Source organism: Canis lupus, chromosome 14, assembly GCF_003254725.2.
Source record: "Canis lupus dingo isolate Sandy chromosome 14, ASM325472v2, whole genome shotgun sequence".
Taxonomy (NCBI): domain Eukaryota; kingdom Metazoa; phylum Chordata; class Mammalia; order Carnivora; family Canidae; genus Canis; species Canis lupus.
Genome location: NC_064256.1, coordinates 56,341,729 through 56,361,610, shown reverse-complemented (window position 1 = coordinate 56,361,610; position 19,882 = coordinate 56,341,729). Strand labels below are relative to the sequence as shown.

Genomic DNA, 19,882 nt, shown 5'->3' with positions numbered 1-19,882 from the left:
TGCCCTCAGCCCGGTCCCTGGGGCCTCTGGCCTCCTGGGGCTCCTCTGTGTGTGAAAGGGGCTCTAGCCTTCTTTTTCTATTTTTTAAGATTTACTTATTTATTCATGAGAGACACACAGAGAGAGGCAGAGACCCAGGCAGAGGGAGAAGCAGGCTCCCTATGGGGACCCCGACGTGGGACTCAATCCCGGGCCCCCAGGATCATACCCGGGCCCAAGCCGGGCTTCAAACCACTGGGCCACCTAGGGGTCCCGGGCTCTAACTTTCTACTTGGCCTCTGGAAGACGGGAATTCCTTTCTTAATGGTAGAGGCGTGAGCCCTGTGGCTCCTCTGAGAGCCTTAAAGGAACCCCTGGGCCTGGCAGGTCAGCAGGGCCTCACCCACTGCCTCAAACCCGGTGTGAACACCGAGCGTGACACAAAGTCGAGCCTGTTCACAGCTCCCAACCGTTCCAAGCGAGGTGGCGGTCGGGAGGTGCCCGGGTGACGCCTCCTGGGAGGACCAGAGGGCCCCTCGGGAGCCCCAAGGCCTGGCCCCGGCAGGGCAAGAGATTGCGGGCCACCCCCCACCCCCACCCCATTTGTCACGTAAAGCTTCTAGGTAACAACAAGTCCTCAGTAAGAAAAGCGTGTCCCTCCAGGAGCCTTGAAGGCCTTAACAGGAATGACGTGACATGTCCTCCTCGGAACTTCCTTGTGACTAAACCCCAGGGAATTTGTAAACATGGCTCGAAAGGCTCTGTGACAGCTTTGCAAGCACAATGAGGAGGTGGACGGGAGAGGTGCTCACCCGAGCTCTAAGCTCTAATGAGCAGAAGAATGAAGTGAGTCTTTCAACCACCATTAAAACCACACGTCGATTGCACGGCGATCCAGGCCTGCCCTGGAGCCCATCCAAGGAGACTTAGCTGTTAAAAGCATCGGGACTTAGACTCTCTTATGACTTGATCCCCAAATAAAGGGTTCGAATGTACAGATGTGTCTGTTGATTAATGTAACTCAATAGCCGGCTGCTACGTTAGATTTCCTGGATCCCCGCCTCACCTCGGAGCCCAAAGGAGCGCGGCTACCCTGAGTAGAGCTGGACGGCTGCGGGGCGCCTATTTGAAGGAAGCACTTGTACACTGTTGTGTTGTGATTTGCAGGAACCCCCATCTCAGCTATTGTTAATGAGAATTAAAGGAGAAGTAAGATCTTAAGCAAATTATAAGCTCACCAAGAATCGTTGACATTCCAACATCGCTTCTATCCTGTGTTCAGAGAGGATCACTGTGCAATCTGCAAACGCTTGCTTTAGGGTTCTTCGAATGATTTGGTATGTTCTAGAAAAGGAAAAAACTGGCACATGTAACATCACAGAGTGTCAATAATCTGCCTTTTACCCTTGATGACACACCTCCTGTCCTGTCAGTTTAGTTCTTTAAATGACTTATCTTTCTTCAAATACTTTTGTTAACCCAGTGCTGATGCAGAGTCTGCCATCATCAGCTCTCCCACCACGGGGCAGATTCTAGGTTTCCATGAACGAATAGGACAGATGTTTTGAAGGAAGTTTTGCAAGTGAGTACATTTCATTATCATGTGGAATCATGAGTGTTTCTCTTGTGCTATGAAGATTTCTTCAGAGAGGCAGAGCATGAGTATAAGCAGGGGGGAGGAGGCAGAGGGAGAGGGAGACACAGATCCCCCACCCCCACTCCCACCACCAAGTAGGGCGCCCGACACAGGGCTCGATCCCAGGATCCTGAGATCATGACATGAGCCGAGGGGAGACAGTCGATCGAGCCATCCAGGCGCCCCTAAAAAAATTTCTTACCATATAAATGGCATAGAAAGAAAAGTCATAAGAATCAGATTATGCCTAGGTAACTAAATATTTTATCATGTGTTGGCAAGGGGGAGAGTCTCTACAAAATTCCAAAATCACACTCAGCAGAGAACGTGGGACTCTTATCCCAGGAAATAAGCACTCGTGCTCACGTCAAACAGTGACTTTTCCACTGGGCAATCGTTTCACATCTGGGGGCTGGGGAGGCCTCCACTTGCGGACATGGCAGCCTACTGGGAATCGCTGTCAACATGAAGGAGGCGTCACAGATTCGCTCCCGTTGTGTCAATAAAGAGCAGGAACTCTGAAACTCACATCGGATCCAAATGAGCACTGGGTTCATCGAGGAGCAGGATTTTCGCCTTCCTGAGGACAGATCTGGCCAAGCACATCAACTGCTTGTGGCCATGGCTTAGGACGTAACCCCCATCCACCAGGACGAAATCGAGCTTCCCAGGAAACTGCTCTATCACAGATCTGAGTCCAACCTGCAGAAAAGAAGGAGGGAAATCACCGTGCTTGGAAGGGTAGTGTAGATCCCACAAGGTGAAAGACACTCGAGAAGTGACAATCTAAAAGCCTGAAAGTCCAGATTTCACATCAACAACCCACCACTCCCGCTATCTGGGTTTGATTGAACAAGAGTCTACATAGGCTCCTGGCAGCTCTAAAGGATGAGCCCACGACGTGGTTCAGCTCTGTACTTAATTCAGGACATTTTCGACGAGTGCTTATTCTGCGCCAAGGGCTCCACGTGGGGATTGAAAAAATGATAAATGGCACGTGGCCCCTGCAAGGCTCAGGATCTATAAAGACATACATAGATAATTGCAACACGATTGAACACATGCTGGAAAAGACAATATGTATAAAATGCAGGTCTTTGCCATATCTCAACAGCTTCTTTTATTCTACTTTCCATTCCCTTCTCTGTCCTAACAGCATGGACAGTAACAGGAAAGAATCAATTGGGGAGCTTCTTCACTTCATAAAAACTGATGATAAGAAATTGATGCCACTATGAAGTAAAAAAAAAAAAAAAGAATGGTGGTGTACAACTAGAAGATTTAAAGGTGCTTAGATATTGAGGTGGAATATGAGAGTTGTGTTAGGGCCAATGGCTTACGTTTTTAAGTTAGATGGAAAATAATCAGGTGAGGATGTGAACAAGATATAGAAACAAACTCTTCCAAAATAAGACACCAGTGATTCCAGTCTCGGCTCTTATCACTTTTTTGGATGAGCGTGTGTTAACGTTTCTTGTTTGCCAAACGTTGCTGAGTGTTTGAGAGCCAAAGAGCTAGATGGATGATTGTCCCTACTCTTGGGAAGTCTGGGATTTAGTCCTGGGAAGGAGGATATAATACTCATTGTAATACAGGCAGAATGGGATGGATAATGGCTTTAGGAAACACTCCTGGGTTCAGTGATGAATTCACAGATGGCCCATATCACCATATTTGATCAGCAAATACTGATTGCCAATGATGCTCTTTTTCCTTGACTGGCTTCTCATTAAAGCAATCTCGCTTTGTGAGAATCCATTAATTTTGAAAAGAGTCTCTGAGATGGTAGGGAATGTAAACATATTAATTGGACGAGGGGGACTAGTCTGATGTGCCCTGGAAGACTCAAATGTAAAACTACTTTCAGATCCAAGGTTCTGAGATGTGAATAAAGATACCAGGTAGGAGCCAGAAGACCTGTGTTCTTTCTTTGCTTCTTCATCCTTTTGCTTTTTCTTGGCTTCAGCCTGTGAACCTGCTACGGTCTCTCCTATCACTTACCTCCGAGTTCTCCTTTAGCTCATATTCCATATCCACCTCCTTTGCACAAATCTCAAAAAAATTAGCATGCGTTTCTTGTCTCCACTGTCTCACAACACAGAACATTTTTTTTTCCTTCTTTGAACACCTATTCCTTGGCTTATGAGAAGCCACAAACTCTATGGCCACTTATTATCACGTGTGGGCAGCTCTTCCTCTTCCTGTCCCTTGAATATGTCTTCCTCACCCCTAACTCTTCAAACTCTCCTTCTGAGAGCTCCTTTGTTCTTAGGGTGTCAATTACCATGGATAAGTGAAGGATTTTTTGAATCTTTATCTCTAGCCCTAGCCATATTCCAAATACTTCTTAAATCCTCCTCCTTGCTCACCCCATTGTGGTGGCCATCATTATTCCTTAAACTTCCCACTGCAAATCCCAAGTGATCAGTCTGTCACGTGACCATACAAACACCCCAGGGACGCTTCTCAAATTACAGGTTTGACCATCTCATTTCTCTCTTTGAAACTTCTTCCTTACAGAATAAAACTGAGCCTTCTCACATGACATAAAAGGCATCCAGGATGGCATCCCTGCCACCCTTGCTTCCAGCAGCACCAAACAGCTTGTAGTTCCCTATACACCTTGACGCACCCTTCTGAATGTCCCTGGTTATCCTTCAGGGCAGTTAGGCAGCTAGCCATGGTAGTATTTGTGGAAATTTAGCCATGGTAGTATTTGTGGAAGTTTCCCCTGTTAGACTGATTTTTGAGGGTAAAAACACACGCCCGAGTGCCAATATTGGGTGCGCCGTCAGCTTTGACACATTCGTCCATTTGTTCAACAAATAAGTACTGAGACCCTAGAATGCTGGCCAGAAAAAACCCAAACATGGTTTTGAAGAATTCAAAAATGAACCAAACTTAAGAGTGACAAATGAGAAGTTAACAAGTGCTGACTCTGTCCTGCCGATATAGAGCGCAATCTAAGACAAGCATCTTTCCTATCTGGGTGTTTTTCTCATCTTTAAGACTCTATAAAATGCCTTAAACATAGAAGTATAAAATTAGAAGTTCTTTAACACCAATAAGGACTTTAAAAAAAATTTAAGTCAAATTAACCATCAGGAAAAGTACAGATTAGATGGATGTTAACAAAGCTTATTGCGGTGATCATTTCACATTGTATACAGTTATCCAATCATTACGTTGCACACTTGAAACTAATACAGCCAAATGTCAATTATACTTTAATTAAAAGTAAAAGTGCTGATTAAAGGTTGGAGTTCTGAAGTCAAACAAAAGGGGCTTCACCTCTGCACTTCTCCTCTCCTGGGCTCACGATATCAGATGTGTCACTGTAAGTCTCACTTACCTCACTTGAAAAAAATGGGGAAAATAATAGTATGGACTTCAAAGGACTATACTTGGGGATTAAGTGAGTTAATTTCTGGAAAGATGTTGCCACACAGAGAGGTGCATGGTAAGCACCTAATCCATCCTAACTACTAGTAGAACTTGGGAAATCCCAAGGACATGGGCCTGGTCACTGAGACACTACCCTGGTATGACAAGATTTGTAAGATTTTTGCCTTCACAAGTTGCCTTGCGGAGGACATTAGGAGGAAGTACTGCAACACTATTAATTTATATCACACCTCTAATAACGAGGTTGAGATATTGGTAAAATGTAATGGCACATACAGTGTTCTCCCTCTAGATCCACACCGATCACATGATTATTTCCCTAGCCACCATACTATATTATATTTTTTGTGTGTTTTTTCCCAGATGAAAACTATTTCTTAAGAAAATAATTAAGTACCTAAATATTTATCACTGTCCATATTTGGAGAACAAAATTATAAGAAATAAATGACAGTGAGAACAACCTAGGGTCTATTTTGCAACATTCCTATCTTACTGTTTTACTCACTATCTAGTAAAAAAAAAAAAATCACATTCACTAGAGAAAGATCAACATGAGTTAGCAAAGCTTTAAGTTTTGAAGTAAGTAAATATTTGACAAATTGATCAATTGCCTATTTTCTGCCAGATGTTGTGATAGGTTTTGGAGAGACAGTGGGAGGCCAGACAGACTAATGAATGTTTTTGGAAAGTTACAAAGTTATTACCATAACTCTATGTGTAACGAACTTTATATGCCGGTAAGAACGGCTTAAATTAACCTAATGATTATTTGAATGTAAATGACTGCTCAGTGCTCAGTCACACAGTCTTTAATAGATTCTTAATGAGGGTTTATTAAATTCTAGGTACTATGGCAGACTTGGGGATTCAAAGATGAATAACACTAGGCCCTGTCTTGAAGAAACTCATGGTCCAGGTGGGGAGAAAAATAATAAGTCAGAAATTACTGTTCATAGGGCTGTGAGAAAAGAAAAAAAAAAACAGATTGAAAAGGTAATTGCCACAGAGATAATCTAATTTAGTAGCTTAATAGCAGAATTCTTTATATATTAACATATACACATTTATATATATATATGTGTGTATATATATATATATATTCCTGATATAATGTTAGTTACATATATCACAAATTATTTTTCAGTAGTTTAAAATAAATATAAATTTTAGCTTACCTCTGTCCAAATTAAGGTAAATTAAAATCTACTAGAATCCAAACACTTATCATTTTTATTCCAACTTAGCATGAAAAACACATAAAAGTATCATCACCAGTTTGTGGATATAAACAACTTTACAACAGAAGACTTTGCCAGCTTTATGCGGTTGAGCTGAAAAATGTATTTACAAGGAAAAAATTTTGTCTTGTGACATATCAGGTTAAACAAAATGTATTATGGTCTGTAAAGGACCAGATATTTTCTTCAAAATGTTGACTCTTGCTATTGCCACACTCTGGAATGTTATTATGGGGCAAGAGTTTGCTCTTGTGAGAAGAAAACATGGGGGGAAAAAACCAGAAAAGTGAATTGCGGTTGGACTGAATAGTCCATTACCAGGTAGTTATAAAAATAGACACTCTCAACTCCTTTAAGCACTGCTTCTGCTACTCTGCAGGTTTTCCAGGGCAGATTTTCCACTTAAAAGGCCACTGTCTCCTATGTAGCTTGCTCTTTAAAATATCTAGCTATCAATGTGTTAGGAAGGGAACTATTTTATAAGTTATCTAAAAAGCAAACAGTTACCAAAAAGCCTTTGTTCTAAAACCAACAGATAGGCTGCTTCAGCCACAGACAACTAAGAAAGCTCATGGAGGTAAGAGCCAGTGAACCCGAAGTCTAAGGATGCGGCCGTGCAGCATCCACCAAGCCCCTCAGACTTCTCAAGGCTCAGCGTGCTCGTTGCTAATGGCAACACCTGTTGTGTACCAATCACAAGGTTATCTTCGAGATGGATCACAGGCAAATCATCTGTTTATTCATCTAAACAAATGAATCTAATCCTTCATTTAAAAAACCCAATGAAGCCATTTATTTGTTCATTTGATCAACCAATATTTACTGACCACCATCCACATCCCGACACTACCGTAAACCCTGGAAATACTGCAGTGAATGAGACATCCCCCCTGCCCTCAAGGGATTTACAGTCTGGTGGGGAACGTGAACAAGGTCAGAGGTGAGTCTATCCAGGGAGAAGAATGCTATGAAAGGGCTGAGGGTATAGGACACACCTAGGAGGGGTTCCTCCCTCAGGATTGGAGCCTCAGGGAAGGTTGCTAGAAGTGATATGGGAAGAAAAGACCTGAATAATGAGCAGGGGCTGGTGGGATTTCCCAGGTACAGAGAACAGCATGATAAAAAAAAAACCTCTGGACATCAGAGAGCACATGCTTTAGAAGCTGCTTTAGAGGCTGGACCGTGGTAAGCAAGGGGAGACTGGGGCATGAGTTTAGAAAAGCAAGCAAAGATCAAATCATGAAGGACCTTGGAAACCACCTTAACCAGGGTGGACTTTGTCTAAAGGATGACAAAGAAGCAGAAGGGGAGAAACAAGTGATCAGATACAGGGTTAAGAAAGATCACCAGAGCCACAAAGAGCAGAATGAACTGTAGGAAGCCAATGGGAGGGAAATCAGTGAGGAGTCTGTTTCAAATTCCCCCATGAGAGTTAAGAGTGGTGTCAGATGGGGATGGGAACATTCTAGATATTTGCAGGAAGTGGCATTAATAGGACTTGATAGGTGGGGAGAGGTGAAGAAGTCGGGAATCAAGAGTTAAGTCCCAGGTCTTGGCTTTGGGCACCTAGAAGGTGCTGGTGCCATTTGCTGAATTAGGAACACAGGACAGCTGTGCACACTGGGGCAGAAAAAGTCACTATGGAGACAAGGGGCTCGTCCGCGCAGAGGTGTCAGGCAGGGAGCCGACTGGCAGATTTGGGAGTCTCAGCATAGTGGCATTAGTTCGAGCTGAGAGGTAAATTTCCCAGGAAGAATAAGTAAAATAAGACTATTATAAAGGATTCTGTGAAACATCAACATTTGAAAGATGGCCAGGTGAAGATCAGATGGAAACAGGATCATACTAGTGAAGAGTCACTTAATACCTATTATTTGCCAGGCCCTGGGCTTGTCCGTAACGTGTATGCCTCAAAAGTCACAACAACCTTAGCAATCTATTGAGCCACAATGTTAGGGGTCTATTATTTTTTTTTCCAGTCTCTTGAAATTCTTTTGGTCTACACAACTGATAGAGTCAGTGCTCCCGGGGAAAAGCTATCCGGCTTGGAGTCATCTGGGGATGGGAAAATGAGACCATCTCAGTCCAAGATCTTAGATAGACACCCTCTTTCCCTACTTTGGGATGCACACGTGCTTTAACTTCACCCATAGAATGATGAGGCTCAGCGTGCGGAGATGAACGTGGGCTATTTACGCTCGCTCGGCTTCTAAGCCTTAGAACCAGTAACAAGGCACGATCCTCATGGCCTCACGAAACCTAGTCCACATCAACAAGAACAAAGTTTCGTGCTGGAGTGTGGGGACAATTGCGAGGTAGGAATGAAGTGTTTCTTGGCCTGGTGGCGTCATCGTGCGTACTTCTGATTTTCACTTGGGGGAAAGCGGAATTATGAAGGAGGCGCTGTTGAGATAAGAGTCAGGTGTTTGGCTAATCTGCTGTTACTCAGCTCATGTCTCTCTATTGACACAAGTCATACCGAGGTCACAGAGAGGACTGGATGAGATGCCATACGTCCCGGTTTGCCCTGGACAGTACCGGTTTATGCCCTTGGTCCCAGTATCCTGTCCAGTTTAGAAACTGACACACCCCAAAATGTTCCTGTTTGGATAAATTGTATGACCAACCACGTGGACAAAAGCCCAGGACTTGTAACTCTTTAAACCAATGATTTTCTGCCTCTCTGCTCCTCTGGACTGTTGCTTATGTGTGTGCTACCTTTGGGCCTCCTCAACAGAAAGTTATCATCACTACTCAAAGCACATGACGTGAACGTAAGGACAGCATCATCATCTTGGTTTATGAATGACAAAGCATTTCTTAAAGTAGGTAAAAAAAAAAAAAAGAGCCAAATATGAGTTTATCAAATGCATATCTAGACAGGTAATATGTATGCACTGTACTGGTGTTTAAAATTTTAACCGTGTCTTCTAAAATTTTAGGTTTTTATGATCTTGACTTCCTGTAAATTTGATTGTGACTTGGCAACAGTTGCTGATTTTATAAAGTCTAATGTCTTCCTCCCCAGGTCCTGCCCCACCACACCGTGTTCCTATAGCTCATTCTCTGAAGTCACATCAAAGATCTCCAAATGTGCCACTTGCAATTTAGTTAATGTTTTCTTTAAAACTTCTGTTTGTTGGGTAATAAGGAAACTTTGATAATAAAAATAGCTAATCTAAGTGTATTTTATGAGGGGCATATTAAGGTTGGGCACTCAGGGGGTAAGTGTTTCACCCTCACAAGCATGTCAAAGCTCCTGGCAAGATCCAGTCCACAGGGTGGGAAGAACGTTCGGGAAAAACAGAATTGGGCCAAACTATGGGAAATAGTGGAATAAAGTTGTTCTCTAAGAAGACCTTTGAATCTCAATGTTCTTAGGTCCCATAATTATAGTCTGCCCCTAACTAGGGCTTTGGATGTAAGCCTCAAATGTAATGAAATAGAACAGTTTATGTTCTCCTTTTCTTCCATATAATGCCTCCATGTCCAAGAACAATCACCTTACAGCTGGGGTATTCTGTTAAGGAAATCAAGAATTTTGCTCCCAGCACTCTAAATTCTTCCACTTGATGCCTTCAACTATAATGAACCACCCTAATGGCTAAATACAAGGTATTATTCGGTAATTTTGATTCCATTTTAATCCACATATTTCCTATATGGTCCTACCGACCTCAAGGAAGGGAGCATGCCATGGGACTCTCTGCCTAGAAAGGCTCACAGCCACATCCCCTGAAAGCAGCTGACTTCTGGTGACTTCCAGAGACAACCGCAGCCTTTTGCAGGTGCTCTAGAGGGATTGTCATTTCTCTGAGCTAAACCCATGCTTCCTAGAGAAGTGTTCCATGTTATGCCAAAGCTTCTCCTAGGGCTGAGAATGCTTCAGGACCCAGACAGAGAGGGTGGGCGAGAAGGTGCGGAGAGATGGTCCTTGGAATCACAAACAATCCTGGAGCCCTGTAAAGTTCCTGGGTCTGCCCCTGACGGACACTGAGGAAGAAGGCTGACGCAGTGCTGCCTCTGGGGTCTAAGAGCTGAAGACTCAACACAGAGAAAGGGTAGGTCTAGTCCAAAGTAGTGGGGGCTCCAAGTGTGTTAGTATTCTCCACTTCAAGGTTGTACACACACATATGTGCACAAAGGTAAGTGTGTAAGTGATCTCGGTTATGACAACCACTTGTGTGTGTGTGGTTGAGCTATCTTTTTCAAAATTACTTCAGTTGGCAACCTTACCTCATCCGCAACTTTCCATATTTCTTGATCATTCCACTGTCCATAGGGATCCAAGTTTTTTCTAAATGTTCCAGAGAATATAAATACTTTCTATAGCAATAAAGAAAAAGAGGAAAGTATGAATAACCTAAACACCTTCGTATGTTTCCATTATTGTATTGCAAAATACTTGAAGCAGAAAAAAATACTTTAAAACAACAACAAATAGCCATGTACTTACCATCTAGTTTTCTTAAATTTTATTTTATTTTTTAGATTTATTTATTTTTTTTACTTGCAAGAGAGAAAGAGAACATGCACAGGGGGCAAGGGGGAGGGACAGAGGGAGAGCAAGAGTCTTCAGGAGACTGCAGAGCCCAACGTGGGGCTCGATCTTAAGACCCTGGGATCACGACTTAAGCCGAAACGAAGAGTTGGATGCTTAACCCACTGTGCCACCCAGGAACCCCTGGTTTTCTTAAATTTTAAAAATTTACCATAGTTGTTTTGTGTCTTCTTTAAAGAAATAAAACATCCCAGCTACATTGGAAGCCCCCTGTGAACACTTATCTAGTCCCAATATCCTTAGGAGAAGGACACTAAGATGATTGTAGGTTGTAGGAAATTAAAATTTTGTTTTATTCCTAGCACTTTTCCTTACTTAGAGTAAATACAGCATAAAATCAAACAGTTAAACAGTGTATGCTTATGAGTTATAATTTACTTGTTAGAACAAATTCCTATTTTATTCATATATTTTCCTTGGATTCCTTTGATAAATCTAGCTTCCTAGAGGATTTTGCAATTGTTTGAATTTACGGACTCTTTATTTAAACATACATGTTCATCTGGTCTATAAACCAAGGCACATCTCTACTTGTACAACCAGGAGAAAGCCACAACTTAGAAATCAGTGAAAAAAAAATGGAAATCAAGTATTTGTTTAGGTGAGTGCACGTAACAGAGGAGGTGGATCCCACTGAGATGATGGGATGACCAGGTGATGCCCTGCAAGGAGCACTGCACAGCTGTCACCCTGAGACACCCTCCTTGCCATATCGCGGTTACTGAGGTCTGCTCGTGTGGCTATAAATATTTTTTTAAAAGAAAACCACTCTCACTGCGAAGTGCTGATGACACAATAATACTAATTTTGCGTCCTCTCCTTGTACATATGAGCGAACTGCAAAGTACTTTTGATGTTAACATTCAGGATAATATTTTCTTTGCCTTTTTTCTTTTGCCTTTGATTATATCCACCGAAGAGAATTAAGCACTACATTTTTTGAAGTTCTTAGTTTCCACAAATTGCCTTAGCCAGAGAGAAAGCTCAACATCCATCTGATCCGTAAGGAACTGCACAAGACAGGAGGGCACCAGATTAACCGTCTCTGTGGCTCTTGGGCAGAACCAGGGTATCCTCACTGTGGCGGCAAGATCCAAAAAGGGTCACATTAAAGACCTCAATCCCTAGGGAGTGTCTTACGGCTTAAATAATAAAGTTGCACCAAAAATCTCAGGAACACTCTAGAGAGGGCAACAGGAAGACTTATACTGGTATTTCTTAACCTGCATCAACATCATCTTCCTAGGGGCGCCTGGGTGGCTCAGTGGGTTAAGTGTCCGACTCTTGATTTCTGCTCAGGTCATGATCTCAGGGTCGTGAGGATCGAGCCCCACCTCAGCTCTGTGCTGGGCATGGAGCCTGCTTGGGATTCTCTCTCTCTGCCCCTCCCTGCTTCCCCCACTTTCTTGTGCTCCTGTGCTCCCTCTCACACTCTTAAAAAGAAAAAAACCATCTTCCTTAGGGGGAACTTATATTGCTTTACGGAGGCGGATATAAGGGATGAATATATGACTCCTAAGATAATGGATATATTTGTGCATCTTCCTCCAAGCTTCCCAGGAAATGAAAGTAATGTCCAAAGAAGCTAAAGAGAGCAGACAAAGAGAATTATCGGGGAATTCTGATAAACTAAGAATCAAATAAGAAGTGGCTCTGAAAACCTGAATCAATTCATTATTTAGCAATTGGGCTTATCTAGTACCTAAAGTTCAAAGGCTTACCAAAGCAATTTTGCTATTTGCTGTCTTTTACATTTTTTTCCCTCTAATATTGTGGTTCTTTGTATAAAAGGTTTCTTGCATTATAGAGAAAGACAGAAAATAACAACTGTGAGGGTTTATGAAATACCAGACAATACATTACATGCTTTGGAGACGTTGTCTCCACTGGGCATCAAGATCTGGAACACAGAGCTTCACTTTATGGCACGTTTACCATAGTCCAGGTACGGCCCTTTACACGCATTATCTCTTTTCAACTTCCAATCAGCCTAATGGAATAAATCCTATTATGGGATACAAGGATCTCACAGCTGATCCTGTGAGAGGTTAAGTGACTTTTCTAACAGCACTCAGCTGGCAGATAGCAGAGCTGGAATTCAAGCCCAGGGGTGTCTGTTCCAAGTACGTGCACTACGTCTCCAGTCCTGCGCAAGCTAGTTTTCACCTCTGATCTGGAGCTCAGGAATGAGTAAGGTTGTGTAGAAGCAGCTCAGTGGGCCTAGAAAGGGGCCGATCAGTGCTCAGCGTCACAGTCTTGGCGCGAGCATCGCTAGCCATACCCTGGCTACAGGCTCAGCTCCTACACCATGAAGGGAGCGGTTGGCTTCCTCCCCCCAGGCAGCACCTGAGTGGAAGGGTTTTTATATGGGCTACAGTGTCTTTGTAACCTTCAAGGACATTTACCCAACCCCTGGAACAGAACAACAGGGAATTTTAATTTGACCCAATAGAATAATGTCATTATTCTGGAGGACGCTGGGGGGAAGCCAAAGGTATCAAAACAACAAAGCAGCCACAGAAGGGATTAAAGGTAATGGAGCTCACTGAGATGCTGTGACCATGCAGCTCTGGCCAGGAGGTCAACCTGCAAACAGGAGCCCAAGCTCCGGAGCCTCAGTGTTCTCATGGTAAAATGGGGAAATGGCGCCTTTCCTCTCAAACCTGCTCTACCTATAGGCCTTCCCATTTTGATAAGTGCATGGCAACTTCACTTCCTCAATCCAGAGGTCTTCTTTCTCCTCGATCCTCCCAGATGGAATCAATCATCAGTCCTGTGGATTTTGCCCTCAGATGTATCTCAAATCCAGTTATTTCTCCATCCCTACCACCACCACATAGTTCAAAACGCCAATGTGGCTCTCTGGAACAGTTAAGAACCTTTAATTGACATCCGTCTTCTCACTCTTGCCTCCCTTCCAGTCTATTTTTAGTTAGCAACCAACGCAACTGCTACACATATAAGTCGGATTGTCCTCAATCTTTAAAAACCTTTGGCTTTCCATAACACTCAAGGCAAAATGTAAAATCCTGAAGATGGCCTGCAGACCCTACGTGATTTAGCACCTTGTATCTCTTCTGGCTCATTTAGCACCTTGCTCTATTCCTTCCCCTTTTCCACCACAGCCACGTGGCTTTATTTCACTTCAGTTTTTTATACATTCTAAGAATTTCAGCCTGGACATTCTTCCCATGGCCAGTCTTTAAGGAAATAATACTAACTATCCATTAAAACTTTGATCTTAAAAAAATAAAACTTTGATCCTTTTACATCATCTTTGGGAAATGGTATGCCTCATTTTATCTCATTATAGTTTAATAATTTACATATAATACTTGTCAAGTGTATGGCAATATGTTATATGTTCATTTTATTTGAAATAGAAACATATTCAAAATTGTGAAGGAAGGAAGCCGTGGAAATTAGACATCCCGTAGCCTCAGATGTAGTGGATTTGATCCCACTCAGAAACTCTGTAGGCCTATTGTTTATACTTTATTTCTAGCATTAAAGTAATGCTTTAATTTTAATTATAAAAAATTGACTGAATGGACTGGTTCAGCTCGAATTAAATTTCACACAATTAACTAAACATTTCATTCCTGTCTTATAAATAGTATCTCTTCCTTTCAGAAATGCCAGCAGGTGTCTCGGTTCTGTTTTCTAAACTGAAGTTTCCACAAAGGCATCTCTAAAGCTGAAAGGTCCCTGCAGGTCACCTTCTCCCAGGTTTACAAATGAAACAGCCAAGGCCCCAAGAAGTTATGTGGCTTGGCCAAGGTGACACAGTCAGATGGATTATACAGCAAAAAATACACCTGAAACTAAAAATCACAATGATCCCCTAAGAAACTGGTCACCAATAGGAAAACGAGGATGTGCAAATATTTGATATTTATTTAATGTCATGGATGTATGGCATAAAGAGCAATTCTTGGGACTCCAGGAAGAATAAAGAGAGCACCATTGTTCACCAGCTGACTAATCTCTTTCCTGAAGCTGATTCCTCAACTTCTAAACTCAGTGAAGGTGGCCGAGCCTCTGTGGGGTGCTCAGAGCTGGTCACATACCACTGCAGCAGGCAGCGTGTGTTAGGCTTGGGTGTCAAACGAAACAAAAAAGCAATCTGGCTTCCATGGTGATTGAATATAGAATAAATTAAATAAGCGGGAGGAATGACTCCTTTCCTTATGCTTATAATGCTGTTTTGTTTTACAAGTTCACATACAGTTATGTTAAAATGTGGCCCCACTGCTTAGAAGCATCACAGTGGCTCTGATCCTACCTTCTGACAATGTCTGCAAAATTTTATTATAAATTGAACGTGTACAATAAAAATCTATCCAATTCCCACAAATCAAGATTCTAAGGTTGCATTATAGAATGTCTAAAAAATAAGTGTTGTTTGGCTCTGAAGAATATCTATTAAATGAGAGCAAGGTAAACAAAGTATTAGTCAAAAATGTTTAAGATTTAGAATAGAGGATAATCTTACCATGTTACATATAATTTACTTATGTGTAAATGAGTGCACGTAAGATGTTCAGATATTTGTTTCCTGGAAAGTCATCTAATGTTTCTCAACCTTTTATACTACAACTTTCCAGTATACACTTGTTGAGAGAGAGCATATTTATTTATTTATTTATTTATTTATTGAGAGAGAGCATTTTTAAAAATGATTTTCAGATCAGACAAAATTGCTAAAATTTTCAGCTCAGAAATAGTGGTTGTGTCATACTAATATCCACACTGGTTATTCTGCTCTTCTCCCTTTTTTTTCTCTTTTTTCCAAGCAAACTTTACACCCCGCCCTCCCCTCCCCCCCCTGCAATGTGGGGCTCAAACTCAGGAGCCTGAGGTCAAGAGCCACAGGATCTACCCAGTGAGCCAGGCAGGCATCCCTTCTCTTTTCCCTTGAGTTTGGCACCCTGCCCTCACTGTGGTCTTCATTATTGTCCTGGACTTTACCACGTGACATCTGGAGAGTTTCTCAGCCCTACTTCCTGCCTCTCCAGAGCCTTCTGGAAGTCCTCCACACACAGCAGGCGCTTCCAGTACCCTTTCACCATCCTCTTCCTGGCCCAGCAAGAGTGAACTCATTCCCCACTGGGGTGTATCAGTACTTACCAGGTCTTTTCCCCTTTCCCCTAATACTCCCTAACATGTGGCCTCCCCTGTCCTTTGCGCCCCAACTCTTTCTAATCCCCTTCTCTGTACTTGTTCATAATATCCCTTTCTGTCTGGGATCCTGGAATATGCTTTCCACAACACCCTGCCCCCAACCTTTCCAAAATCTACAAATGCTATGGCCCATTATGACCCACCTTAATTCCCACCTGCTCTGTGAAAGGGCCCGTACTCATCTGTTCATAGCGGTGGGAGGAGAAAAGAGGGAGGATACAGTGACAGTGACCTGCTAGAGCAGCTACAGCAGGGCTGACGGCTGTACTCACCCTCGTAATTACCCACAATGACCCCTGAGCAGACCCATGCCTCGACTCATGACTAGGTATAATTAACTATCCTTGGTAACCAAAACGGTAATTTTGGTTTCTTCTTCTACTCTCTGACATCAGTTTTGAACTTCTCATTGGAAGCTCATAGGTGGGATGGAGACCTCAATGCCTTTTACATAACTATAGAATCTATAGCATATAGAATGATAGTATGCTCTAATTTTAAGCATATAGGAGTTTCATAACTAATTATGAAATCATTAATTATTATTACGCTGAATGAGAACTGAGGCACTCCCAATACCATTGCTTGAATCTACAGACCAGTGTCTTGGCCCTATTGATGCCCTTCACAGCAAAAGTCATTCCAACCCTGTGGTGGAATCATATGCGGGCATGGGTTATTTCCAGGTCATAAGGTCTCATTCCAAGTATAGACCTAATCATTTACTTAAAACAGCTTGCAGCCTTTCAAAGTCATAATTGAAGTTCTACAAATATGCTTAAAAATTGTTTTTCTGGGGGCACCTGGGTGGCTCACTGCTTGAGCACCTGACTTTGGCTCAGGTCATGATCCCAGGGTCTTGGGATCGAATCCCACATTGGGCCCCCTGCAGGGAGCCTGTCTCTGCCTCTCTGTGTGTCTTTCATGAATAAATAAAATCCTAAAAAAAAAAATTGCTTTTTTGTCCTTCAATAATAAAGTGCTTAACAAAGTTCAAGGCTAATAAACAATGTCTAGTCTTAATGTCCGAATTGCCTAAGGCAATGGGAGTCTGACTATAGGCTGTCCTGCCTCCTCTCCCTGCCCCCAGACCGAGCTCACAGGTAAAGTGGGACAAGTTAAAGAAGGCTCCACCTTGAAATGTACATCGTACCCTTTTCTCCAGGCTGGTGCATTCTCCAAGATTGCTTTCCAGCTGTAGGAGAGAATGCATGCACGCACACGTGTGCGCACACACACAAACACAAACACGCGGAGCAAGAACTTGCCTAAACTAATGACATCTTGTGATGCCACAACTGATGCCTCAGGATCACTATGAGGGAGAGAAAAAGTGTTTTGTTCAAAGTTCTGTTTGGTCTGTTCCTGTTTCGTGTGTCTAAAAACAAGGGACTAACTGACCCAGAGCTATCTCATGTTTCCATGTCAGAGATGCCCTTGCAAGGTCAGAAGGATGGAAGGAAGAGAGATGGAAAAGCAAACAAAATACAGTTCTTGGATTTTTAACCCTCTCTTCTTTCTTTCTTTCTTTCTTTCTTTCTTTCTTTCTTTCTTTCTTTCTTTCTTTCTTTCTTTCTTTCTTTCTTTCTTTCTTTCTCTTTCTTTCTTTCTTTCTTTCTTTCTTTCTTTCTTTCTTTCTTTCTTTCTTTCTTTCTTTCTTCTTTTTTTTTAGATCAAACTCCAGGCAAAGAAGAAAAAATTACTTAATTTGAACTTCTCAAGGAAAATTAGGAAAATAAAAGCATCTCCTACTTAGGATATTAAAAAGGCACAAGGAGTTTGCCCTCTCTTCCTCGGGCATTCACTTAATGTTCTTAAGATGTCACTGGAGAAAAAACCGTATATCCTATCTACAGATGTCCCTGTGATACGAGGAGACAGTCCCAGAAACCAGCGTCATAAAAACATATAATGAGATGTATCTATATTAGCATGATCATGCATTTTTGAAGGCACATATCAAAGTACATCTCGTTTAGTTTGTATAATTTTATGATGTTTGAAGCCACAGAAGAGGGAAAATGAAATAAAGGCAGGTTTGGAAGATTTACTTCAGCAAAAAGGCAAGACACAGAATTTCCATAACTGGTTCATTTGGTTTTTCTCCGGGTCTTGCATTTAGGTTCCTTAAATAGAACATCTAATTTCTAAAAAATCTATCACAGGCAGATAAACTCAAGGATTCCCAGTGAAATTATTTTTTAAAGCTGTACTTGTGATCATGCATAGATTGGTGTGAATAATACTAACAAAAAAACCCAAAAGCTTCACTACTTGCAGTTAAAAATGGGGCCGGGAGACTTAGAGTCAAATGAACAGCAACGCTTCTTGGACAACCAGACACCCAGATTCTATTCTGTGTTCGTCAACATTGTTATCTTGCCTAAGGCTATCACCTCGGGATACTTGTATTCTCAGTGTTTCTTTATCTTTAGACCATCTGACAATCTTTTTTTTTTTTTCTTTCTGAAAAACAAAACTGTTTTTCAAAAGTTCAACCAGGATTAAGCTTCTGGCAATATGGCAAAGTCTAGACTAGACAAAAAAAATTAAAAGCATCAATCTAGCAGTTACAATATTTAGTGCCTGTTTAGGTGAAAAAAAAAGCAAATGTTCCACTACGGTAATCTATCAAGAAATACAAGCTTTTTTTTTCAGGCTAGATTTATGGTCAATCTGGAGATGCTCCTGGCATTTTAATTTTGCGTTAAATGTAGAGAATTGTTAGAATGTGCTGGTGGAAATGGATTCAGCTCATTAGTACAAAGGGAGCAATGTGGTAGCTAAAGCAAGCCGTGAATGCGCCCACAGAGAAGAAAGCAAATGCCAGTAGAAATGCTACATGTGCCTTTCAGATTTGGCTCCAGTAAAGACATTCCTTGGTTTCCATTGAGATCATTTTAAACTGGATCTGCTATTTCTCTCATATATAAGAAATCTTCTTCTACAATGACACAGATAGAATGCTACTAAGCCAGTGAAGTAGAGACCCTTTGTGACCCAAATCGAAGAGTGACATTAAAAAAAACAGGCTACAGATTAATCTGACATGATTCGTTTCATCCAAAGAACAAAAAACAGTCATTATACTTTCTATTTTCAATTCTACTACATGCTTCCAAGTGTTTCTTATTTCAGCAGCATCATTTATATCTTGCAAAGCATTTCTCAACCTGCTGGGATTGCTAACTTGGAGCTCAGACCACTGAAGGGGGGGGTGAAAAAAAAACACTGATTAAAAACGAAAGTCCCATCCTCCCATGTGGATTGTGTCTTCTGGGAGAGATGATCAAAACTATTAATAGTTCAATCACTGGATGGAGAGAGTTCCAAACTTTTATAGATAGTTTTCTTTTTCCCTGTGGAAATACTGCATTGCAGGAAAAAAGAAAGCAATAAATAATAAATATATTTTACAGGGAAATGTGATTTTCTGGAATTTAAGTGTCAAATAATGTAAAAAAATAGTTATTAATTTTTCTTTCTTTTTACTATTATTTTTTTTTACTAAGTCTTTCTGCCTTACCTGTGGGATCACCCCAAAGGCTCTCCTCCATTCTTGCAAAGGGATTGAGTCCCAAGACACGCCATCTATTTGGATTTCTCCCTCAGTGTTCACCAGTCTCAAAAGAGCAGATAACAAAGTACTTTTCCCTGATCCAGTTCTTCCCAAGAGGCCCACCTAGAAAACAAGAGAGACAGAATTACTCCAGTGACATACAGACACCATACCACAAATGTAATCTGGCGTTATACTTCACTAAAAAACACTGGAACTGTCTTGTTTTTTTATCGCCAGGGGGGAATTTCAACTTATTCTTTCAAACCTTTCTGTAATGCTCCCAACTCTGACCAATAGTGATCTGAAGCAAAACA

At 41.8% G+C, this 19,882-nt stretch overlaps 1 protein-coding gene across 1 annotated transcript in view; it reads right to left on the bottom strand.

Moving 5' to 3' along the window:
* The window catches only part of CFTR (CF transmembrane conductance regulator), a 164,121-nt gene that overhangs the window by 1,711 nt on the left and 142,528 nt on the right, over window positions 1-19,882 (bottom strand). The window contains exons 23-26 of the mRNA XM_025464763.3: window positions 19,533-19,688; window positions 10,498-10,587; window positions 2,145-2,317; window positions 1,218-1,323 (exon numbers count right to left, since the gene is read on the bottom strand). Coding sequence (XP_025320548.2) covers window positions 1,218-1,323; window positions 2,145-2,317; window positions 10,498-10,587; window positions 19,533-19,688 — 525 coding nt within the window. The remainder of the gene's footprint in view (window positions 1-1,217; window positions 1,324-2,144; window positions 2,318-10,497; window positions 10,588-19,532; window positions 19,689-19,882) is intronic.